Raw genomic sequence first — 25,491 nt, forward strand, 5'->3', positions numbered from 1 at the left:
TAGGCAGCATTTTGCAGGTGTTTGTCAAATACACCCATCAGTGGAAGTGAAGTACTGGCACTTGCAAGACCATACTTGGGTTGATCAACATGTCAGTTTGGTAAGAAGGAGAATATATCCACTCACTTGAGCAGCCCAGTCATATCAAGGCTTCAGCAGCCTCTTGCTCGTCTGTGATTTGCAACGTTCTCAGTCTTATATACTCCTTACATGGATTCTTTCTTTCCAACATCAAACTGATAATAGATTAGTTGGCGTGAGAGTAACTTTGGTTGCCAAGAAGCAGTTGCTGTTTTCCACTGAGTTTAAGGGCAGGCATACTTTTGCTTGGCTTACCAAGTACGGGTGATCTTTCATAAACCTCTGCTTTAGTTTTGCATTCTCAACATGTTGATGATCATTGCAGGCTTGGAGTTTGGGGTGTGAGGGTGGACCCAGCTACAGTAGCAGATAGGAAGTAGTAGTTCTGATGGCAAGATTTGCTCAAAATCTGCATTGTTATGCTAACATAAAGGGCTGCAATTTTTTTATTCCATATTTATGCTTTAGGTCAGCAAGAACATTAAAAGTACCCTGTAATCAGACCAGGTGGAAAAAAGTAATTTCCCTAACTCTGTATATCTTTACAGTATGTTTCAGGAAAATAAGACCTTAGAATGCCAGATGCAAGTCCGAAGTAATAAAGTACCTGTACTGCAGATTTGTGCAATCTACAGGTTCTATGTGGCCTTGCATTTCCCATTTTTCTCCTTGTGCTTAGCCTGGAAGCAGAGTGCTGCAATATGAGGGATTTACCAGATTTCCATTATGCCTCTCTGTTTTCATGACCTAGTGCTTTAGCACACAACTAAAATTTGAGAGGGGTATGGTGTGATGCTTTAGAGGTTACCAAGTTTGATACAGTTCAAGTAGTATGTTAGGTGACTTGCTGCTCAAACTGGAACAGTGCATTTTGTTGCATATATTCTTGCATTCTTCAATATGTTGCATATATTGCTTGCAGTGAATTTAGTAAAACTGTTCAGGATTGCCTGGAGTGTCTGTGACTCAAATTCTTGCCTTGAAAGACCAAGGTATAGCCATGTATTTGCACGTAGTTGTAATTGTATCTGTGATTGAAATGTGTGTGTAAAGGACAAGGTAAATTGCAATAAAAGCTTTCAGTGTTAAATGTGGACATTTTCTGGAGTTCTCATAGTGGGCTAGCCACTAAAACATGAACTTTGGATTTATCTAATATCTGAATTTATTTCTGCTTAAGAGTTCCCTTTCATTCAAATGAAAATATTTTCCCTACAGCTGTCATGTAGGTAAGTGGAGCTCTGTCAGGGACCAGCATGGTCAATAATGTGGTGTTCTGAATGGAAGGAATACTAGAAATTCAGAGCAAAATGAAAGGCTTGTGAAAGCATCAGAATCATCTGGGATTAAGGGATAAGTGTAGTAGATGTTTTGGCATACTTTTTCACATGTGGAAAAGTGAAAACCTACTAAAAGTTGAAAGCACTAATAATTAAGGCTGGTTAAGCTTTTCATTTTGATAAGATGCAGTACTTAGGAATCAATTTTGGTTTTTTTGCTCGTTGGATAACAGTAGCTGTTTCTGAATAAGTGTTGTTAAAGAATTAGAAGTCACCAAAACCTTACTCACCTCACAAAGCCTTTTGTTAAAGGTTGAATTTAAATAAATCTTGTAGTTGGTTCTGTGTGGTAATATTACTATGGCACAGTGTTTAAAATAATAAAGGCTTGTATATTGGAAAATCCTGACATGTAGATACTTTTCAGATATCTCTGCTTTTCAGTAGAATTAGTGAATGTCAAGAAGTATGAAGTGGACTCTTTACAAGCTGCTGCAAAAAAGGAATTTCAAATTCTGGCAGGATTGAAGAGTATATTTCATATCCACCTTCTTTGAGGGAGGGAACTAAAAAAGTGATGGGTTCAAGTTCAAAAGTGTATTCCTGTAGCATTTGTTTTCTTTTTTCTTTTATCCTTGTTTTCTTTTTTTAATAAAATTTCTCTGGCTGCCAAGAGTACCGTAGATATGTCCAGCTGTAAACTTATCTTAGTATTTTAAAGTACTCGGATCAAGCCCATGGCAGGGGGATTGGAACTAGACGATCTTTAAGGTCCCTTCCAACCCAAACCATTGTGTGATTCTGTGAAAAAGGTGTAGCAACATCCTTAAATATTGTAGTGGGTTTCTTACTTGTTTTTGTTAATTACAAAGGTGGTGGCAGTTTTAAAAAAAGGCTTTCTTTGTTGAAGTAACATCAATAGCCAGTGCTCCAAGGACAAGAAAAGCCCTAAACTGCCATAATGTGAGGAACACCAAATGGTTTGGTTTGATTTGTTTGAAATTATATATGTCCTGGTTTTCAGTTTAGCTGCACCTGCATCTTGTTGCACATGTACTTCCTGTACTTACTGCACCTTTGCCACTAGTTGTGGTGGTGAATGACTGTGAGCTCTCAGGTCCATGCTGCAAATTACAAACAAGATCACCTATCTAGATCTCTGTGGCCTGTTTTAAGAGTTCAGTAAGCATTTGGACAACACTGAGGCACGTTGTGTGATTCTTGGGGTTGTCCTGTGCCGGGCCAGAAGGTGGACTCAGTGATCTTTGTGAGTCCTTTCCAGCTCAACATGTTTTATCATAAATCTGAACACAATTTTTAAAAAGCGCAGTAGAGAAAAGGAAAAAAAAAAAATCACCAATATTTCAGGGTTTCGGACAATAAAGCAGACTGTAGCTTTCAGATAGCTCATCAGCTTTTATGTGTGAACTGTGATAAGGCTGCAGTCATTATGTTTTCATGGATCCACATTATCTGGCTAATATTAGCTGCTCTGTATCCTTACAGAAGCTTCTCCTCTACAGTTTGTGGGGGAAAATACTCTTGTTCAGTCATGTCCATTTTCTCAAAAGGATGTCAGTGTCTGCAGCTTTTCAGTATGTTCAGTCCCAACAGTTGGCAGTGGTCTATGCAGAGCCAGCTAGTGGTCAAAAGAAATACCTTTGATTTGTAGTTGTCTTCTTATTCTTCTGAGGCAGAACATTTTCGAACAACCCAATACACAGTGATTTCACCTTTTTAATCAGTTCACCCGTATAATATTATGTAAATAATCATAAAACTGCTGATTAATAATTTCTAGGGCTTAGGAAGTTAAGCAGCATGAGAGAAAATAATATAATTTTGGTTTTTTGCATACTATTTTTTTAGGCAGTAGTCTCATGACCAGTCAGTGACATCAGAGCAACTGGCAGAGTTGAAGGAGAAAAAATGACCTTTTCATGAACTTCTACAAAGAATGCAAATGAGCCTAGTGTGACTTTCAATGGTAAGTTTAACTTTTTTTTGTTACTAATCTCCTTTACAGGTCCTTGAACCCCATATTTATGAAGTTCTACAAGTGTCCTGTTAGTTCATCAGAATGTTTGAAGTTTGTTTTAGTTTTAATTGATTTTGAAATATTTTGAGAAACACCTTTAAATCTAAACCCCATAAATAATTGACACAGTATCTGCCTCTTTGCTAACTTAGAATTTTGTGTATGTTAAATTACTCAGGATTCCGGAGAACTTATTTTTCATAGTTTATCTGTTCACAGCACTCTCCTGAACTGCAACAGCTGTCTTCAAAAAGCTACATCACAATTAATTATCAATGCTTTTTTTCTTTCCCCACAAGTAAAACATGAAAAGTAGCAGAGTATCCACCTTTTGTAAGGCTTTTTAAGGGTAAGATATTTTAATTAGAGTATTTACTTTAAACATTAAACCATGTTACATGTGTGACATCAGGAAACATTTCTATCTTAGTGAGTTATAGGTATGGAGTGTCATTAACTTCTAAAGTATTTGATGTCTTAATTTGACTTTTTTTATCAAGTTCAATAAGTAAAACTACTCAAGTTTCTCTGCGTATATTTCAGCTTTTGTCCATGAAACCTCCTTGAGAAGATGGCTGACGTAAGCCTGAAGGAAGCAGCACTAATAGTTGGTGTGGTGGCTGCCTGCTACTGGAACAGTCTCTTTTGTGGGTTTGTTTTTGATGATGTTTCAGCAATTTTGGACAATAAAGATTTGCATCCTTCTACTCCATTAAGAAATCTGTTTCAGAATGACTTCTGGGGCACTCCAATGTCTGAGGTAAATGGTTTGTGAAACACTTTGAAACGTTTAGGAAATTGAAAAAAACCTTGCAGAGTGTTTTTACACTTCTTTTCCCTTGTATGGTTTTGACAGAATAGCTTGGATTTGATGGAATTTGGTGGTGTTAGTGTTTTGTACAATAATATCAGGAACACATGTAGCTTATATTCTTTCCCTTTGTTCAATAAAAGAACTGGTAAGAAAATGGAGTTGTACTGACAGCACACAGCTGCATGATGTTATTTCCTATGTAATCACGATATCAAAATTGAACAACTCTGACCAATTTCTTTTCTCCTGCAAAAATTAGATATTGCCATGCAAGGGCATTTATTTCTGAATGCAACCTGGAAGGAAAAATAACACTTTAACAATAAAGCTTGGAATTAGGATATTGATTCCTTTAAATTTATTTAAGTGTGTATATATATAGATATAGATATATCTATATATAGATAGTTGAATTCAGAGTTTCTGATTTGTAGCCCACATAGAGTGGCTGTGTATTATCTAAAAAGCTGCATTGGCATTGAAGCTGTTGATAAACATTGTTAAATGGCAATAGCTAAAGGATTTTGGTACAATTTTAAAAGTCACACATGGTCTTATTGCTGAGCAAATGCATAAAAATTCTCTCCCATTCATACATTCTCTGCTTATCAAGGCATTCCACTTTATAATCTTTTCTTATATTCATAATCTACAGGGTTAGTTCCTTGTGACATAGTATTTGCTAGCTCTGCAAATAGACTCTGATACATGATTTACATATAACCCTGTAACCAAAGCTTCCAGATGCCATTTAGTTCTGTATTTATTGAGGGTTAAATAGGCTCTTAAATTCCCCCAGTGAAGTTTGAAATAGTACATTTTTACATGTTTTTACTGAAAAAAAATACTTAGGTTTTTACTGAAAAAAAATACTTAACCATGTCCAGTGGAAAAAAGCTTTTTTTTTTTTTTTTTTTTTTTTTTTTTTTTTTTTTTTTTTTTTTGTTGGGCTACTGATTTTCATATCTTTGTTTTGAAGGTAGATGCCTGACAGTAGAGGGGGATTTAGGTATGGATAGGCACTTAGGAAGGTATTTTGAAGGGAAAGTAATTTTGTAAGTTAGTGGTGACTGATTGATTTATTTGTTTTCTTTCAGGAGAGGAGTCATAAATCTTATCGTCCCCTTACAGTTCTAACATTTCGCTTAAACTACTTGTTCAGCGAGTTAAATGCAGTTTCTTACCACTTTCTAAATCTGGTCTTTCATGTGGTGGTTTGCATAGTCTTCCTCAAGGTCTGTAAGCTCTTCCTGGACAACAGGAGTAGTGTAGTTGCATCCTTGCTCTTTGCAGTGCACCCAATACATACTGAAGCGGTAGGTACAGCTGTGATGTGCTTAATTTGTTTGAACTATGTTAACTAAACTTAAATTTCATGGTGTTTGTATATTATTGCATATAACCTCAGAAAGTATGATTTTATTCATACTTACTCTTTCCTTTGCAGTGAGTGGTGGAAGTGACAAATTTCCATGCTCAGGAGTTGTTTTATATTACATGCAGCTACTGGAAAATAATTAAAGAAACATGAATTTAGTTACTAAATAATTTAGGCTTCTACTATGCACATTGGCTTTTATGACTTTGGTTTACGTAGATATTTGTGTTCTGATTCATACAGTATCCTATTTTGCAAATACTATGAATGCCTCTTACTGCATTTCCAGAATCTCTTGTGGCTAATCATCCTGTCTGTTCTGTCTGCTTTCGTTTATGTCAATTGTCTGTCTCAGTGGGACTTTCTCTAGGATTGTTGTTCCTATGCTATTTCCAGCTTAGGCCCAATTCTGTTTGAACCTTCCACTTTTTTAACATATAGCATACAAGGAAGAAGAAATACATTTCTCTCCTCTCTTCTTTTCTTTGATTCTGAAGGAATTCTTCACTGCTATTAAAAAAAAAAAAAAACCAAAAAGCTTTGTTTGTACAAGTTTCTGATTATATACTTTTTAATGGCCAACCAGGCTTGCAATGTTGTGAAGGAAATGAAGTCTTGTGATCACCATTCATTAGATTTCTTTCTGCCAGAAAATCTGATAAAGCATATTTGTGGCATTTTTCTGCTGTTATTTCTGCTCCCCTTCAAATTGCTTTCCTGGATTTCAGTACACAGGTATTGCAAAGCCCTGTCTCTTTTTTTTTTTTTTTTTTTTAATAGTATTAGCTTATTTTCAGAAAACTGAAAATGTTTCAATCTTTTGCTGCCTTGGGGCTTATACCACTTTATTGAGTGGAGGGAGTTTTTTTGGGTAGGGTAGGGGGGAGTAGAGTCTTTTGATTTTAATAAAATGAGAGGGCTTTATGTTCTATTTTTTTTGGTCCTGATTTTTTGGGTAAAGAGTTTGCATCTATCTCTTATTCACTAGTAGTACAGATCACTTTAAGTAATAATTAAGAAGCCTGCATCCTTGTGTTTTTGAAACAAATTTTACAGGAATTGAGTTGATGAAGTTGGCTGTTACTTAAGCTACTAATATGTCCTTGCTAGAAGTTAATGGAATGTTAAAAATGAGGAAGTTCGGCCCCTATTAATTCCTGCTGGCTCCAAAGCACAAACCCCTATAAAAACTTGGGTAAAACATGAGTGAAAAAATTCAAATTCTTTATTTAATTTGGTTTTCTGGTTCTTTGAAAAAAAATGCTTTAAATTGCCCAATTTTCTTTGTCTCTTTGTAGTAAATGTGATAGGATCTTTGCAGCAGCGTTAGCAAGTTGCCGGTGACTTAGGTTAGTGGCTCGCAGGTTAGATCAGCCAGTGTAATTTTATCAGTTTCGTTCCAAATTTCAGTGATTCTTTATTATGCTTGACCTTTCAGATTCTGCCCGAAATAGCAAGAAGCACAGATGCTTTTAGCACTGTGCATCAGAGTTAGTAAGAAGTACTGCGCAAATCCTACAGCCCGTAGTGTAACAGAAGCGATTTGTGTGAGGCAGTGTTCTGGAGCGATTCGGCAGAGCGTGTGTAAGGCCTGCTGTGGCCACGCGAGGGCGCTGCAACACAAGGAGCGCTGCCACCTGGTGCTGGCCTGGAAACGCTGCGGGACTGCAATTCTGGTTAAATCCCCCTGCTGCTGTACTCCGGTACTCAGTGAAAAGTCAGATCAGGGCTTGTTGTCTTCTTACCCTCACCTCTGTCAGTGTGTAAAAAGAACAAGTGGAAATTTCTTTACACAGAAAAGAGGAGATAATAATGAGCTGTATGTTAGGACTAGGAATTTTTATATCTTTTATAATTATAATTGAAAGGTGTCTGGTCTTAATTCCTTGAAATTAATCTCCTACTTATTAGTCACCTTCACAAGAGTTTGAAACAGCAGATACAGTACATAAATATTTCAACACTTTGCTTCTCTTAAGATAAGCAGATTTTTCCTGGAAAAGTTATCAGAGCAGGATAAGTAGAAGATCATTTTCTGCTTGAGTTCAGAAAGAAGCTAGGCTCTTGCAGTGATAATATCTGTTTTTCTAAGGAAGACATTTTTAGGAAATAAGTTGAATAACAGCATCATAGTTTCATTTGTCCTTGTCCTTACAATTCCAGTTCAGTCTTCCTAGCTACTTTGCTAATGTTCTGGCCAGAAGTATGTAAACCACCTTTGTAACTACAGGATGTCAACTAACCTTGTGAGTGCTGGAATTTTCTCTCATAAGTCACGTTGTATCCAGAAATAGAACCTCTCTTTTGTTGGCAGTCAACTGTGGAGGCACACCAACATGCTTTATTAATCTTCTCTTTCAACTGATGTGCAGATAAAGTTCTCTTTAATGTCTTAATGCTAGACGATTTTGGTATCCAGACCAGGAATCTTTGAAACATCTTAAGATATTTTGGAAACAAATACTTAGATGCTCTTCAAAATATTAACACAAACTGTGGTGTCTTACCAACGGTGAGACATGCTTTGTCTGTGTGTGATTCAGTGAATCCTTTGGTAAACATACAGTACTCCCAAGAGAAATACTAGAGTATGATTTCAGATGCAGATTAGAATGCTTTTCTTTATGCTGTGACCTTGGATACTGAGTTACTTTCTCATTTTATGCTGTGCTGGATTAATCATGCTTGACCAGGAATGTACTAGCAATAAAACTTTCTAGCTGGGTCCTGATGGTGAAAAGTCAGTTTTCATGAGTTATGCAGTTTCCTTAGCTAAATACGACCATCTACCTCAGGACAGCATGCTGTTTTTCAGCCATATTACTTGTAAAAATTTGGAAGCAGTCAGAGGCACTACTGAAGAGGACAATCAGGAAGAATGATAGTCCTAGAAGGTACTGTAGGCAACACAGTGGCTACTGCAATAACCCTGAGCATAATGACCTGTCTTCCATATCTGATTGTTGGTTTCACTTTAGCATTTTTTGAAACAGTTCTTGAAATGGGAATGAATCTGTGTTTGTTTGGGGATTCTGAAACAACCCTTTGCTATATGCATTTTAACTCTTCTCTGAATGTCATAAAATCCATTCCTCTCTGTCTCATCAAGGGAAGAGAGGTTGTGATTGAACACTAAAGCAGAAATGTTGTTGAGTACCTCAGCCTTCTCCTTGTCCATTGTTACCAGTTTTTTCAGCACTGTTGGTGTGGGGAGGTACACCTCTGACATTCCTTTTCTGGTTCACCTACCTGTAGAAACCTTCCTTGTTATTCTTTTTGTCCATTGCTCCGTTCAGTTCCAGCTTTGCCTTGGCCTTCCACACCCCATCTCTGCACAACTGAGTTTTGTCCCAGGTTATTTCTCCCAGGTTACTGGTCCTTGTTTCTGCTGCCTGGGCATTTGCTTCTTTCACTTTAGTTTGACCCACAGTTTTCTACTCAGCAACACTAACCTCTTGCATTCCTTACCCAATTTCTTGCTCCTGGGGATTGGTAACTCCTGAGCTTTATGGAATACTTCCCTTAGAATCTGCTATCTATATAATAATAAATATCTAGTAACATATAAAAGGCATACAAATGCTATCTTAAAGTATCAAATAATAATAAATACTTAATAATAATTGAGGTTTTTCTTTAATTTTTCAGGTAACTGGAGTTGTGGGCAGAGCAGAGCTTTTATCATCTATTTTTTTCCTGGCTGCTTTTTTGTCATACACAAAGTCTAAAGGGCCGGATAATACCATAGGTAAATGATTGACAAATAGAAATATAATTTAGTTTCTTTATCACTGATTAAAACACTCTTAAAACCATAGGGGTGAACTGGTTATTCAACAAGTGTGTACCAAAACTCCTTGAGAGCCAAGATACTCATGTAATACTACTTTCCATTATAAATTGCATTTTTTTTCCCCAAGACTTAGGCTTTTCTCTAACTAGTTTTATAACACCTACCCTAGGAGATGCTTACACTGACTTTTATTACTGCAATTTAAGTGGAAGTATGCTGAGGTGCCTCAGATGGTCAGTCACAAGTAAACTCCAAAGTTTCAGTGCAAATAAAGGAGGCTTCCATCTTTGCCAGAGTCAGATTGACATAGTGAGAAGTCATGACTCCCTATAAAGTATTCCATTTGAAAAAGTGCTCTGGTGATTTAGGAAATACTAAGATATTTTGTTTTACTTATTATAAATTAGTCTTTTACACTTCATTTATTTTATTCAATTTAAGGGAGGCAATTTTTAAATTGATGCATGTGTATTGTTTTCTTTTGATTAAAAGTGGTCATCTTTCATAAGACATTACATATACTAAACAAGTTTACAGAACATGGCATATCCAGATGTGAGGAGCCAAAGTCTTCACTTTTTAAAGTAATTTACCTTATTAAATGTATTTTTTGTAAGATGGAACATTTTCAATAATATATTCTTTATTTGCAGTGTGGACACCAATTGCAGTGACTGTATTTCTAGTAGCTGTTGCAACACTGTGTAAAGAACAAGGAATAACAGTGGTGGGGATATGCTGTGTGTATGAAGTCTTTATTGCTCAAGGGGTAAGCTGTTGAAAAATAAAGTTTCTGTTATGAGACATTAAGTACTTTGAAGCATCATATTTCAGCCCTGATCTTTCTCAGTTAAGGTTACCTCAATAGTTCTGTTACATTTTTCAGATTTTTTAAGTCAGTTCACGTTTGACAGTTGACAGTGAGGGAGTCAAATAACTTCCAAGTTGTCCTTTATGTGCCATGCAGAGATGCTAGCAAATATACTCAGTAAAGACTTAACAGGTCTTAATGGAAGCCTATGGATTTAGCTGACTGAGATTTGCAAATCCTAACTTGTAACAGTCTTGATTAAAGTTTGAGGTGCATAAAGGTGGAGGATTATTTGGTTTTAATCCCTGTAGTAAAAATAGAGAACATATTATATACAAGTTCATTTTCATCATTTTCTATTGAGTAACCAAATGCTTTAGAGTAGTCCTATTTGAATAAGTAATATTCTTAAGGAATTTGTTGTTCTAAGAATACTGTTATCTGATATATTTCATTTTAACATTGATAAGCCTTTAAATTAATAGTAACTTTTCCCTAAAGAAACAAGATTTTCCTGCAATTAAACAATTCTAAACTTTTTAATAACCAAAATAAATTAAACATTAAAATGTAGCAATTAAAAATGCAGCATTCCATATTTTAAGATTTTATAGTTATTATTCCTTAATTGCTTGCAGGAAAATTTTGCAAAAAATGCACCTATAAAAGCCAAAAGATTGTCAGTCCTGGGAACACAGAAGGCCAAAATACCAAAATCACATACATGTCTTAGTAACTATTGCCTTTGCAGGTCTAGTGAATTAAAATACAATTTTCTAGCTGGAATTTTAAGGAAATCACCAGTATGTGACTGATTTTCAGCCCACTCTTCCTTTCTTTTAGTAACTTTTGATCTGATCTTCAATTTCACTGAAGTTTAATAAGATTGTGTAAGTCAGTTGAGTAGGAAAGATAAAATGCAAAGTGAGGCTTCTTCTGAAAGCACAGGTGTCACATGAACTTAGAGTTTTACCAATCCTCAAAAGCATTTCAGTTTCTGTAGTTTAGCCAGCCGGTATATGTGAAGCAATAAATCATCACCAGCAGAAGTCATGAAGACAAGGGAAAAGAGGTACAGTGAGAAGAAATTAGCTTATGTAATGGGAAACAGTGCATGATTATGATGTTCATGAGGCAAGGAGTCATGACTTACTGCAGTAGAGGCATAAAAGAGAAAGCCAGGGCTAATCAGGAAGCAAATAGTATTTCTGTCATTTGTAAGGAATTTTGTTTATAAGGCAAGTTTTCAGAGGAGCTGATAATTCTGAAAATAGTGATTTTTCTTCTTGAGAGTTCCTTTCATGGTTTTGATTCATTTGTTCAAGCTTCTGAAGATGGTACAGTTTTTTGATCTGTCAGCACAAAATAGCTATGGGTGTGTACAGGTTCAGCTGGGATAGTGTTAGCAAGAATACTTGACTAGTTTATTAGAATGGAGACCTTATTTTGGGGACTTGTCATGAAGGCACTAAGAAGCTGAATTAATTAACTATGGGGAGCAGACATTTACAGAAAACCAAGGAAAAAAAAGTATTAGGTAGCTCATATTTATCTAAGGAACTAATGAGTACCCTGTCTGATTATAAACCATTTTTTAATTTGCAGTACACCTTGCCAGCATTATTGGACACAGCTGTACAGATTCTTCGAGGAAAGGGCAGTATTCCTTTCTCTATGCTCCAAACACTGTTGAAGCTCATAGTCCTTATGTTCAGTACACTCCTGCTTGTAGTTGTAAGAGTCCAGGTTATCCAGTCTCAGCTTCCAGTGTTTACAAGGTAATAGCAAAGTGCTTCTTATTTACAGTTGTTTATAAATAAGATGTGACTTAATGAAGTCGAAATGAAATGGCCAAAAATATATGAACTTAAGTGTTATTCACCTATTTTAATATTATTATTCAGTGTCTGTACAATGTTGCATTTTTTGTGAAATTGCTAAGTGATATATTTCAGCAACTGTTGAATAAAATGTCCAAAATATTGAGGTGTCTGAGCGGGCAGCCATTTTAAAAAGTTTACAGTTGATAGTTCATCTTCGTAATTCGGAAATTAAATGCCTTATTGCTTAAGTATTTTTATTGTCTCTTTATTTGAACCTTGTCTGAATTCTCCAAACTTCTTAAATTTTGCCTCTTCTACATACAGAATATATTTTACATTTTGGGTATGTGCTAAGCAGAAAACATGGTTGTCTTCAGATAGACTACTTGAAGATGTATATGAATGATGTTAGAACTGAAAAACTAATTTATCTTAATTTTGAGCAATGTAGAAATACAAGAATCTAAAACTGTCCCTGAAAAAATGAGACAAACTACTAAAAACATGAACAAGGACCACTGAACTCGACTTGAATGTAAATCATTCTGTTTCTTCAAACTTATGTCGATTATATCCCAAAACAGTTTCATAAACATGAAACAGAGCTGTTTCATAAACAGCTGTTTCATAAACAGCTCTGTCCCTCTCTTCAGTGAATCACTGTGCATGGTTTCACACCTGACAAATGCAGGAAGATTAGGATATTTTACATGTCTGTAATTAGTAGTTCTAGCAATGACTCTAAAGTTTGCCACAAAGTGAATCAAGATCATATCTTTCTTCATTAAAAGCTCCTTTTTTCTTTTGCTTTAGGTTTGATAACCCAGCTGCTGTTAGTCCATCCCCAGCAAGACAGCTGACTTTCAACTACCTCCTCCCCGTAAATGCTTGGCTTCTTCTCAATCCCTCAGAATTATGCTGTGACTGGACAATGGGAACTATTCCTCTTGTGGAGTCTCTGTTAGATGTTAGGAATATTGCTACCCTTACCTTCTTTTGCTTTCTGGGATCTTTGATGGTCTTCAGTCTCCGATACCCTGGAGATTCCTCCAAGACAGTATTGATGGTATGAAGATGCACTGTTTTTGTCTTTTGTTAAGAGTAAGTGGCTCAGGTTGTATGGTCACACGTGTAGTCTGCTGTTACCCAGAGATATGTGTGTCTCTTTTTAGGCTAGAATGAGCATATAAGAGGAAAATTGTCTAGCAACAAAACCCCTAAATTGCAATTAAGTATGTGATTCTGTTAGAGATGAGAATAAATATGCCCCTTATTATGTATTGGTAAACTTTATTGCAGCCTTTCTCAGATATTCAGAGCTCAACTGGCATGCGGGGGCTTTCAATAGAATTGAAATATGTTTCAAGGACCAGAATGCATTTTCATCCTGCAAGCTGTCTACTTTATTTAAATGTCAGTAGTCGTGATGTGTATTTAGCAAAAGATTTGATTTTCTTTCTCATAGGTGTATGAGAAAGGACATATTTTTGCATTTAGGAATAAGTTTCCACTTTTGTTACTGTTGTTTTGTTTTTCTTCTGTAAGTTGTTTTTTGTATTATGAAAAACTAATTTTGTCAAGCTGTAAGATCAGTTCCTATGTCTGTTTAGTATTATATATGATCTTAAAACTGAGATGGATTAACAGAAAAGAATATTTTGGAAGAAATGGGAAGGACCAAAGGAGCTGATATTTTTGAAAAAAAACCAGTCATCAATTATTGATTCCATTGCAAATTTTTACAAGGTGAATGACAATCTGATACCACACTTTTTATTTGTTCAGTGGTGAAGTTCAAACCTGCATACATTTATCTTAGTCTGCTTCAGAATTAATGCATTTTTTAGTATGTTAATCAGCAAACAAAAGTTTCAGATGGATAGAAATATTTATGCATAACCTAAGATTTATGTAGTTCTTTGCTAAGAAGCTGACAAATTTTGATGCACTTCTAAAAGACCTAGCATTATAGTTCTGACTCATATGTTTTTTCTTGTCTTTTCACTGGAGCGAGGCAATATATTTCCCTAGAAGACCAATGCAAATGATATCTAGTATTGCTGATGAAATTTCTTGTCCTGAATTTGGAAAATGTGTGAAGAAATTATTGATATCATAAATGTGCAAGGTGGCATGCTTGGAAAAGAAGTTTTACAGCACTTCAAATATACAGAGTAGTTGCATTTTCTTCCTTATATAAGCTGAGGCATAAATTTTTGTCTACTGCACTGTTAGCAGGAAAAATGTGTGTGAGGTGTGGTTCACTTTTTTAATAGGACAGCTCCTGAATTTCAAGGCAGTTTATTTCCCTGCGTTTCTGTTTATTCCCTACCTGGTGAAGTTCACAAGAGGAAAAGGTTAATGGGTTTGTTAGCATATGTTGGTGTAAGTCAGTTTTTGTTTGAGGGTGGTATTTTTACATGTGTTTTTATTATTCTAAGTGCATTTTTTAGGAAAGATTTTCTGAGATCATTCACTCCAGCATGCAAGCCTCAATGTCACCTGACACAGTATAGTCCTGGTTTAAAGCAAGTTGTTTTCCTTTAATCTATACCTATGCTGTGTATATAACTTTCAATATTATGCTGATTTTCTTCAGCATTGAAGTGCCATTGAAATGGGAATGCAATATTTTGTATTAAATATTAATTGTTGTGTGCTACAAAACGAAACCATACGATAGGCCAAAGCCTATTGCTGCATTCCAGTAAGCCATTAATATCTCCAGGTAATCAATGTATTCTTTATGTTGTGAGGCTCAGTTGTGGTTTTGTTTTCACGGAGCTGAATGAAATGCTGTGGATCAGCAGCCGAGCTGTGTTAATGATCCGTGTCCATATTCTTGAAATATCCTTGAAATATGAGATAAAATCTTACTTAAAGTTTTAAATCAGTGTTGCATTTTTATATATGTAATCCTGGGTTGATTATCAAACTGGATTATTTAACTGTTATAGCATGGAAGAAGCAGTTCATGTCATGCTTAACTCTGGACAGCCAGTTGTAGTCAAAGTTTCTAGAAAATTCCTCTTTCTTCAAAGAAAAATTCCATTTCTGTAGGTTTGTTTTTGTGGTTTTTTTGGGGTTTTTTTGTAACTTGAAGGCCAGATATTTTGAAATAATTATTCATGTCTTTTCTGGAACCAGAGATTGGAAATCTGCTACTTAACAGTCATCCAGGACTTAAAGCAACTGGTCATGTCCACTTTCTTTGTAACAGATGGATTTCTTTGTCTCTTAATAAATACAATTTTTTATAAGAAGTCGGTCCCCAACCTAAGAACTACAGTTGTGCAGTTCTTAAGTTTCACTGTAATTTCAGATACTTGGGGGTACTCTTAGCACTCTGTCTAAAAACTGAAGTTTATTTGATGACTGATTCTGATTTTGTTATTCATGTTTCTTACAGAAACACACAACAGACTCTATTGTACTGTAAAAATAGCTGCTTTACGCCTCAAATAAGCTGATACAAATTTTTAATTGTCAGATAATGTCCAAGATTCTTATGCTGTCTTGTTTCTGTATCTGGAACTCTTACTAAAATACTGTTTTGAATTTAATTAATCTGTTTATCCCATTTATTTGTCCTCTTTTTGTAGTATAGTAAAGCAAATAGACTTCCAAGCCCTTAAGTAAGGAATAGAATCATTTACAGATTACAGCTTGCCATTTTCAGTGATCTCAATGTAAAACAGATCTGAATTTTAAAAAAAGAAAAAGACCGAATATCTACTATTCATGCCTGGTTTTATGGGATTACTTTTGTAATTTTTAACTTGTTTCTTGGGTACAGTTTGTCACTGCCAATATCTTGATTACAAATGTTATTTGTATTTCCTTTCTAGGCTCTTTGCTTAATAGTGCTACCATTCATTCCTGCGTCAAACCTGTTTTTTCCTGTTGGATTCGTAGTAGCGGAGCGAGTGTTGTATGTTCCTAGCATGGGATTCTGCATTTTAGTAGCACATGGATGGAAGAAATTATCAAATAAGAGGTAAATAAATTCATACGGATAAAAGCCCTAATGGGAAAGCTTGCATAGCCATAAACATGGTTATCTTCTATGAAAATAACAGATGAGTATAAATCCAAAGTGGTTTAACTTTATTCAGAGTTGATTACTGACTGAAGTTTATCCAATGCATGTGAGTCAGCCAATTAAAGTTGCTGAAAATTTAATCAGTAAAAAAATTAAATTTTCAGAAATGCCATGCTAGGAATGGATATCAGAGCCATTCAGTATTTTTTAAACAAAACAATTCTTTGGTTAACAATTTCTCCTTAAAATGTGTGCTCTAAAAGCATGTTTTGCACACGCTTTTGTGTTTTCTGGTATCTTCTGCCTTGATTTGGACATACCTCCCACTGATGTGGATGCTTTACCCTTAGCCCAGTGGTATCCTAATGCCAGTTCAGACAAATGGAAAGGCAGCAACTTGCAGTCTATGTTGTCTGCTTTTGTTAGAGATGAGGCCTTGCAGTAAAATTTACACTTAACTGGTGCTGCTGAAGCTGACAGCACTGGATAATAAGAAATTAGTGATATATTGTGGGAGTGTGGATTTCTCACAAATCCCACTACGAGGCAGTAAAAATAGAAGTGATGTGAAAGAAAGCAGGGAACCAGGAGAGGATGGCTGGGGAGAAAAATTAGCCAGCTAGTATCATTTACTACAAAAATATTGGAAATCAGTTCTCTAAAATGAGAAAGAAAAGGTTCCTTGCTTTAGAAATATGTGGAAAGAAGAAAATTTTCTTATAAGCCTGATGTATATGCCAGTTCTTATTGATCACTTTGGTAGTGTTTTAGAATTACTCTCTTAATTTTACGGTTCCCCTTTTTTAGTATTTTAAAACCAAACGTGGTAGACAAAACATGCATTTTATTTATCTTAGAAGTGGATAGGGAAAAACCTTGCAGTTTTTAGTAAACCCTTGTAAAGTAGGTAGCAGAGTGAACAACTGTTCCATAAGTCAAATGTGAGAAATAGTGGTTAAGGGTGAACATCTGTATGTCCACTGAAGACATTTTTTTTTTAAAACAAATGGTATTCATAATTGTGGGAAGGCTGTTGAATGTTTGACATCTTTTTTATAATGGAATTAGAATGCAGAAACCAAATGATCAGCATGTTAATGTGTATGTTTCAGATCTGTCATGTTAAAACTCCAGAAAAATAAACTGCACAAAATGAAGATTATTCCTGAAAAACTTGTCACAGGGAGAGACTTTTGTCCCAGTTTGCAGCTTGAAAAATAAAATTGCTAGAAAGACACTAAACCTTTTTCTTACTTAGATATTACAGTAGCACTGGGGTTACATTTGCTTAGGGATATTGGGGTGGTCTCTGCAGACCTCTCCCATTGAGGTGTGTTCTGCAGTATGGGAAAGATTTGCAATGTGTGCAGTAAAGATTATGTGTGGAATTGTCTGATGTGAAACAGACATATGAGAGGATTTTTTAGTTGCTTTTTTCATTTTTTAACATTTTGTTTAGTGTTTTGGAGAACCTCACTTTTTGACATCATATTTATTGTCCTAAATTACAGATAAGTTTTAAGAGAAGTAAAATTTCTGTAAAAATTCTATACAAATTCCATTGTGTTGTGTGAATTTGGCTTGTTCTTATTAAGGGTCTTGCATGGGCATAACAACAAAAGCGGGTAAACAAAACTAATTTTAAATTGAACATTCTTTCCTTTCAGACTTTGGAGTGTGCTAATCACAAATGCGGTCCATGTTTGCCTTTTAGCTTATGAGATACTTTTTCCAATAAAAATTGGAATTGTTGGTGTGCTTACAACAAGTCTTTGTTTGTTTTATTCAATAGTGTGCTAAGAAAAATTTCTTGGGTTTGTTTGGCTGCGGTGCTATTCACTCATGCCTTAAAAACACTGCACAGAAACTGGGATTGGGAGTCGGAGTACACTTTGTTTATGTCAGCTTTAAAGGTACTGTATTCTGTTTGGAAAGGATAAAGGATAATGGGAAGTTCTTGTTACTGTTCTTAAGAAGCTGCAGTGGAACATGATAAAAACAGACAAAAATGATGCTTGTTTCAGCACATTAATTTCTATATTGAGAGTATTGGCATTTAAATAGTTGCTTTTGGGAATGCTTTAAAAGCAGTGTGATGCGAACATAGAAATTCATATGCAGAAAATAGATTATAATTTTTCTTGTGTCAAAGCAGTTGAATTTATCCTGTCTGGATGAAAGCTGAATATGTTTCAGTACAAAAATCTACAAAAGGTTTGAGGCATAGAATTATTTCTTCTATGTTCATATGGTATGATAAGGCAGTTTGCAAAATATCCTGTAACAGTTAAAATGAATTCTAAGATGTTTGGTATTTGTAGGAGCAAATAACTTAAACAAATTGATGTTGCACAACAAGATCAATGTAATCATTCTGTGTGTAGTGTTCTGTTATTCTTTGCATATAGAAGCTTGATGAAATCTGTCATTTGCAATACATTTTTATGTCTTAAGATATTGTTAAGAGAAACTCAATTGTTAAGTAGTTTCAACTTAATACCTTATGCTTTGGTATCTTTTCCTGGGTTTAGGTAAATAAGAACAATGCAAAACTATGGAACAACGTGGGGCATGCATTAGAAAATGAAAAAAAATTTGAAAGAGCTCTGCAGTTTTTCATACAGGCCACGCAAGTGCAACCAGGTAAAGCTTTGACTACTTGCCATCTCTTCACTCCTGGTATTTCAGCATACTTAGCTTACTAACAGCTTCTCAGTGGACTGTTTTGCTTCAACTGAACATCAAACAAAGTCATAGAGTAAGTTAATTGATCCAGGGTTTTTGAAAATAAACTAAAGAAGTCCTCCAGAAGAGGTTTCTATCTATAAAAAGCTGGAAATACTTTCAAAACTATTCCTTGTATAACATTCTTTATGTATTAGCTTGAACTGTGATTTCTTATGGAGTATAAATATGGCTTTATTTTTTTATTCAAAACTAAGGAAGTGTGTAAGAAAATTAAAATCTCGATAATATCAACCCATTTTACATATTGTTACAAAAGAAATTCTAGGTAGTACTGGACATTCTTTCCTTTCAGAAGATTAATAAATAACCTTCAATTTATATGCCTCTATTATAACAAGAAATTAGATACAGGGAAATATGATAGGACCTTAAATTTTTTACAGTTTTAATTTTATAATCCCTCTTTAACCAGTTCCTGGTTAAATTATTAGCTTCATAATTAAGATGAAAACTGATAGAATTGCTTTCTTCTTTTGGTGATGGAGATGTTTCAGCAGAAACATCTGTACTTCATGCTACTCTGAACACAGAAGTGTTTCATTTCATGATACTCAGTGCATGGAAATATTTTAAATTTCATTCTTTTCTTTATTAAGATGATATTGGAGCCCACATGAATGTGGGAAGAACTTACAAGAACCTAAACAAAACAAAAGAAGCTGAAGAATCATATATGATTGCTAAATCATTGATGCCACAGGTAATTAGGAATTTCATCTACCACTGCAGCACAGAACCTCTATTTGTGATACAATTTTTGGTTTTTTCTTGTTGCTTTGTGTGGCTGTATACTTTAAAGTTTATCAGTGTTCTTTTAAAAGCTATCTAGGAAAAAATAGGCTGTATACTCATGGCTGTATACTTGTGGCTGTTAAAAAATGCTGTCTTGGAACTCTGCTACAACTGCTTTAATTTACTTTTTATAATGCTGTGTTGTGTTTTGGGGTTTGGTTTGGCTTTTTTTTTTTTTCAACTGAAGTTTAAAAAAGAAAGCAGCAGCCAAAACCTACAGTTTCTAATCAGAATTGGTTTATTTTCACTCACAGTTAATGCATTGATGGTGGCTGAGTTTCTGAGCCCTTCAGAAAAGGCTTAAATAGAGCATTGGAGGTTGGAGAAGGTAGCCACAGCAGCAACAAAAAATTTGGCCTAAACATGCTTTTTTAAACATGTGGTTTGCTATTTGTTAAATTATATTTATACCTAGGAAATTTTTCTTGTTCGAGCTGTTTAGAGAAAAAGATAATAGTATTTTGAAGAATGTGTGACGGTAATAAAAGCTATGGTGAAAATGAGACTGGCAACAAAAATGAGCAGCCTGTTGAGTAGAAGCATGGCATTTAGAAGTTTGTTCTGTGAAACAGTATGAAGATTCTAAATGGATAAAGTATAAACAGTACAGCAGTTGCAATGTCATAGCATTTTTGTCTCTCCTCGCTACTTTTCATTTTCTATATCAGTTGGCAAATCATTGGCTGTAAAATCTTATTTACACTTTTCTTATGCTGAAGGGTCATAAAAGAAGTTAAAATGTCTGACAGAATGTCAGTTTAGGCTTTAGGAAATATTTTTGTCTGACTGGGGAAAGTTTTGCAAGGTCTGTTTGCTTTCAAATGGCTATCTACGTGAACCAAATGAGTAGTAGCAGAGCTTAAGTATTGTACAAGTTTTTTTTTTTATTTCTGTGAAAACATAGATAATATTGTATTTGTTTTTCGATATGATTTTTCTAGAAAAGAATTTGAGTCCTTTGTCATTATCAAGGGCCTACAGAATAATGTCCAGTAGTACCCTAAAACAAATGTGGCAGAGTGAAAAGTAGTTCTATACTGATCATCTTTCATATTTTTGCTCTGTGTTTGTTAATATATTGTCTTTGACAGATTATTCCAGGGAAAAAGTATGCAGCAAGAGTTGCTCCTAACCATCTAAATGTTTATATAAATCTTGCAAACTTAATTCGAGCAAACGAATCTCGCCTCGAAGAAGCGGATCAGTTATATCGACAAGCAATTAGTATGAGGCCGGATTTCAAGCAGGCTTACATTAGCAGGTATATTTTCTAATTTTAGAGCTACATATTATTGAATAAACTTTTTTTTGTATTTTTAGTGCTATGAACACTATTTAGTTCGTACAGTTCAATTAGCTTCTGAAATTGTTTCATTTCCAAGTGAGAAGATGAAGATTTGGGACAATAATCAATTATTCATTACAAGTCCTGTTCTTTTAAATTCCTGCTTCAAATGGCATATTTCCATGTAGGATCTGTATTCAAACATTGTATAGAAAGACACTTCCATTAGATTTCTTCATGAATTTCTAATTTCTAACCTCATAGTTTAGTTTTGAACTAAAAAGCTTTTGGTTAGCATGAATCATGGAGCTTTCTTTATACTTTTTTGTTAAAGGTGGTCCAGAAAATGCAAGTCATAACTATTTAGTTGACATTATTGCATTTTAGTTAAGAGTAATGTGGATCTGGGTATTGAGGCTTCTGTCCACAATTTTGTTTGTTGTGATTCCCACTGAGATGTTCAAAGACGCCTGAACTATCTATAGCTTTGCAGTGTAATTACAGAGCCAAATCTGGCACCCTTGATCACTTCCTTTTTTGTTCTTGTCCTGCTTATGCATTTGCTGTATACAGGTTTTTGAGAACTGAAAGCTTTAGGAATAGAATATAAAAGAGGGTCTTGTATTGTTTTGTGCTTAAAACTAAATTTAAAAACACTGTTATTTGACATCTACTGTCTGTAGGAAGACAAACTTTTAAAAAACCTGTCAATTTTTGTATGGGTAACAAGTATGGTTTTTTAACAGGGGAGAATTACTTTTAAAAATGAACAAACCTCTGAAAGCTAAGGAAGCTTACCTTAGAGCTCTAGAACTAGACAGAACCAATGCAGACCTGTGGTACAACTTGGCAATTGTTTACATTGAACTGAAAGATCCAACAGAAGCACTGAAGAATTTCAACCGAGCTCTAGAACTCAACCCAACGCATAAACTGGCGTTATTCAACTCAGCGCTCCTAATGCAGGAATCTGGTACGTTAATTGTCCCTTCTGTGCATATTCCATATTTGCATTTATAGCATCCATACTATTTAATTCTTTATTAACTCTTGCTTTTGTAAAGGAGAAGTACATAGCATCATCAAAAAAGAAACTATTTATTATAGCTTTGTAATTTGTAGTGTATGGAATTGTTGCAAAGTGTGCATACACCTTAGCTGATCAGCGTCTTTAATACAAGTGCTATTTTACAATATATCTTACACATATAAAGAATAGTGTTACTCAAACATCTTCAAAATAATGCCTGTATAATCTTTAAAGATAGTGGTTAGTAAAATACATTTAATACCTGATTTGCATTTATTGGGTTGGATTTAATTATTGACTTAAAAATCTAGCTCTAACTTAGTCTCTGAGCTTAAATCCTGCTCTAGAAATATTAATGTTTCCATAGGTTTTTTCTGTGATACTGCTAATTAGGATGAATTCAGTTGGATTTTCATGAGTTTGTTTTTTCATATGTATAGCTCTGTGGATAAGGGTGTGCCCCTAGTGAATTAAGGCTGTTGCAGAGAGTATTTGGCAGATGAGCTGCTAAGATTTGTTTCCCTTTTGTTGAGATGGTAAACTGCCCCTAAGAAAGATAAAACAGAGTTGATTGAAGCTGAAGACAATAATTTTTCCATCTCTTATCACACTGTAAATTAGGTAGTTCAAGACAGTTCCTTGTCTGTAGAAGTACAAGCAGCTTCAAACAAGCAGAAGTATTAACTATTTAGTACTCACTTAGTACTAAAAAGGGGCAGATGAAAGCAGCTCCCCTATCCTTCAGTATGTCTGTGCCTGGAATTCGTTACTAAGATATGTTCACTATATTGTTCAGTAAAATAGCACAGACCGCAAGCATGTCTAGCGAATCCTGGCATTGTCAGATAAAATTGTTTTACTAAATCTTTTTTAAACTTCAATGTATATTAAAATGTAGGGGTTACAGATTTTACTGTTTCAGTGTTAGAAGATATCTTAGCCTGGCTACATTAGAAGCCACCCTATGTGCTCTCTGTCTAAACTCTTTCAATCTGTCTTTAATAAAATGGGATCTTCCACTCAAAGTTTGCCTCTGTAAGAGCTGATTTGTCAGAACTGATGCCTGCTCTGCATTCCATTTGCTCAACTGTGCATGAAAATAATTTCTCTTAAGCTTGTACAGACACCTCTTGTATCTGTTATACTGAACCTAAATATCATTCAACAGCTAATAGAGTAATGATGCTGGCTTTGGCTAGAAGTCAACTGTATATAGTTTCATTCTATAAAGAAGGTAGATAACATTTGGTTTTGCTGTTACACAGATATGATGAAAAATAGCATTTTAAACCCTTTTACAGCTGCATTTTAATTTGTATAAAGATTAGCATTTTACAGTCTAAAAATCCTTCAGAATAAATGTTTCAGGAAATATCTTGAGAATTAAATGCATTTTCTGTCACTTAGGTGATGCTCGACTTAGACCTGAAGCTAAACAAAGACTGCTACATTATGTGAAAGAAGAACCCCAGGATTCAAATGGATACTTCAATTTGGGTATGCTAGCAATGGATGACAAAAAAGACATGGAAGCAGAGGCATGGATGAAGAAAGCTATAAGGTTACAGCCAAACTTCCGAAGTGCTTTGTTCAATTTGGCCCTGCTTTATTCTCAGACAGGAAAAGAATTGATGGCTTTGCCTGTCTTGGAAGACCTACTGAGATACTACCCTGATCATACCAAAGGTCTGATTTTGAAAGGAGATATCCTTATGAACCAAAAGAAGGATATTGTTGGAGCGAAAATGTGTTTTGAAAAAATTCTGGAGCTGGATCCCAACAATGTACAAGGAAAACATAATCTTTGTGTGGTTTATTTTGAAGAAAAGGATTTAATAAAGGCAGAAAAATGTCTGGTTGAAACACTAGCACTGGCACCTCATGAGGAGTATATTCAGCGTCACCTAAACATAGTTAGAAGTAAAATTGCATCACTTGGTGCTATAGAACAGTCATCACTTCCATCAGATGGGACTGCAGCTACAGAAGCAAAAAAAAATTCATTTCAGAATTTGAAAGACGCAAAAAGTGAGAAGACAGCCACCCCATCAACAGTTGATAATAAAGAGCACTCAAAAAATAAGAAACCAACAGGGAAAAGCAATGTGGACAAAGAGACTCCCAAAAAATCTACAAAAGAAATCAAAGACATTGAGAAAAAGAGAGTTGCTGCATTGAAAAGACTAGAAGAAATTGAGCGTATATTAAATGGTGAATAGTCTTTACCATGTCACAAAAGAATAAGGGGAGAATACTATTTTTAATTATTGTTTAATTTGTGAGCCAACTGGAAAGCGTTCTCAGTGCTTTGAAAATAGAAATAATGTTGACTGCATATCACTTATCAAGCAGCAAAAGGCATTACAATGGTCTATGTGAGAAAACCACAACTTTTAAATATAATGGAGGGATGGGTGGGAATTGAAGGATAAAGGGTTGAGAAAAATCTTCAATGCAGAATCCTTAATAATGAGAAAATAGCACTCATAAAAGTCGTTGGTAGTCAGGGATATTAAGTAATGCTACTTTCAAAGACTAAGTGGAAGAACTGAATGGTGAATTAGTGGTTTAAGCCAGACACTCCTTCTTTTCCCCAACAAATCTGTTTGTATTCTCATTATCTACATTTCAGTTTAAACATCAGTTGAAATTTTTCTAGACCTCTGCTGTACAAGAAAAACAGTTTTTCTTTGCATTATGTTTCCAGAACTTAACAAAGTCATCAAAATGCCGCTGGATGTAGTATAGGAGGATGCAACAACACACTAAAATTTTCAGTTGCATTCTAAATATGGAATTATATATTAACTTTTAGATCTTCTTTATTTACAATGCTAATGGTTTGTACTCTTTTACCTGGTAAGAAGCCTTAACGGTGCTCTTAAGATCTTTAGACTCTGCTTTTTTTATTTTAAAGGAAATGTGTGGGGTTTCTTTAACTGTCAATCATCTGATTGTTTTTAAAAGTTATATTATAAAGGGTGGTTTCTTCCCCAGTTCATTGAATGCTGATAAATGCACTTTGGTACAGTAACCAGTATGCTATGCAGTAGTCCATTTTGTTGACTTTGTATCAATGGCTGTGGATTGACTCCTTGATGTAGTAAATTCTTCCTTGTTTATAGCAATCTGGTTTTACTATTTCTGTCATTGCAACAGTATTTCTATTCTCATAACTTTTTACAACACTAGTATAAGCAATGTTTGCTCATGTTTGCTCAAGGCAGTGCGATAATTAAACCACTGAATTTAGTCATGTTTAACACAAGGCAATGTAGGTAGTGCCCTTTCAAATACTAAGTTCTGTTGTTTTGATACTTTGTTTTGGGTGTGTGGTTTTTATTAAATATTTATTTTGACTACTAAAATATTCCCATTTGCACTTTTTCACTAGTGCATCATTTTAATTTCTTACACAAAATGAAAATCTTCCAAAGTTCAGTATTGCTTTTATCCTTATGCAATGCATATATTTTTGTTTAAATATGCTACTAATTACCTAAACCTAGTGTTTTCCTTAATTCTCAGAAAGAAAAGTGTAAGAGATGAATTCACTCATAATTTTCACTGATCATT

The 25,491-nt window shown here is 34.8% G+C and overlaps 1 protein-coding gene across 2 annotated transcripts in view; it reads left to right on the forward strand.

Annotated features, from left to right (window-relative positions):
• Positions 1–25,283, forward strand: part of TMTC3 (transmembrane O-mannosyltransferase targeting cadherins 3) — a 29,686-nt gene extending 4,403 nt beyond the window's left edge. For both annotated transcript variants that reach the window (XM_038153137.1, XM_038153136.1), the window contains 14 exons: positions 3,231–3,348; positions 3,943–4,159; positions 5,311–5,529; positions 9,240–9,339; positions 10,038–10,153; positions 11,801–11,973; positions 12,832–13,084; positions 15,867–16,015; positions 17,853–17,973; positions 18,592–18,703; positions 19,405–19,508; positions 20,692–20,861; positions 21,632–21,858; positions 23,323–25,283. In XM_038153137.1, coding sequence (XP_038009065.1) covers positions 3,971–4,159; positions 5,311–5,529; positions 9,240–9,339; positions 10,038–10,153; positions 11,801–11,973; positions 12,832–13,084; positions 15,867–16,015; positions 17,853–17,973; positions 18,592–18,703; positions 19,405–19,508; positions 20,692–20,861; positions 21,632–21,858; positions 23,323–24,134 — 2,745 coding nt within the window. In that variant the 5' untranslated portion in view covers positions 3,231–3,348; positions 3,943–3,970 and the 3' untranslated portion in view covers positions 24,135–25,283. The remainder of the gene's footprint in view (positions 1–3,230; positions 3,349–3,942; positions 4,160–5,310; positions 5,530–9,239; positions 9,340–10,037; positions 10,154–11,800; positions 11,974–12,831; positions 13,085–15,866; positions 16,016–17,852; positions 17,974–18,591; positions 18,704–19,404; positions 19,509–20,691; positions 20,862–21,631; positions 21,859–23,322) is intronic.
• Positions 25,284–25,491: the final 208 nt, after the last annotated feature.

The sequence above is a fragment of the Motacilla alba genome, chromosome 1A (assembly GCF_015832195.1).
Source record: "Motacilla alba alba isolate MOTALB_02 chromosome 1A, Motacilla_alba_V1.0_pri, whole genome shotgun sequence".
Lineage (NCBI taxonomy): Eukaryota > Metazoa > Chordata > Aves > Passeriformes > Motacillidae > Motacilla > Motacilla alba.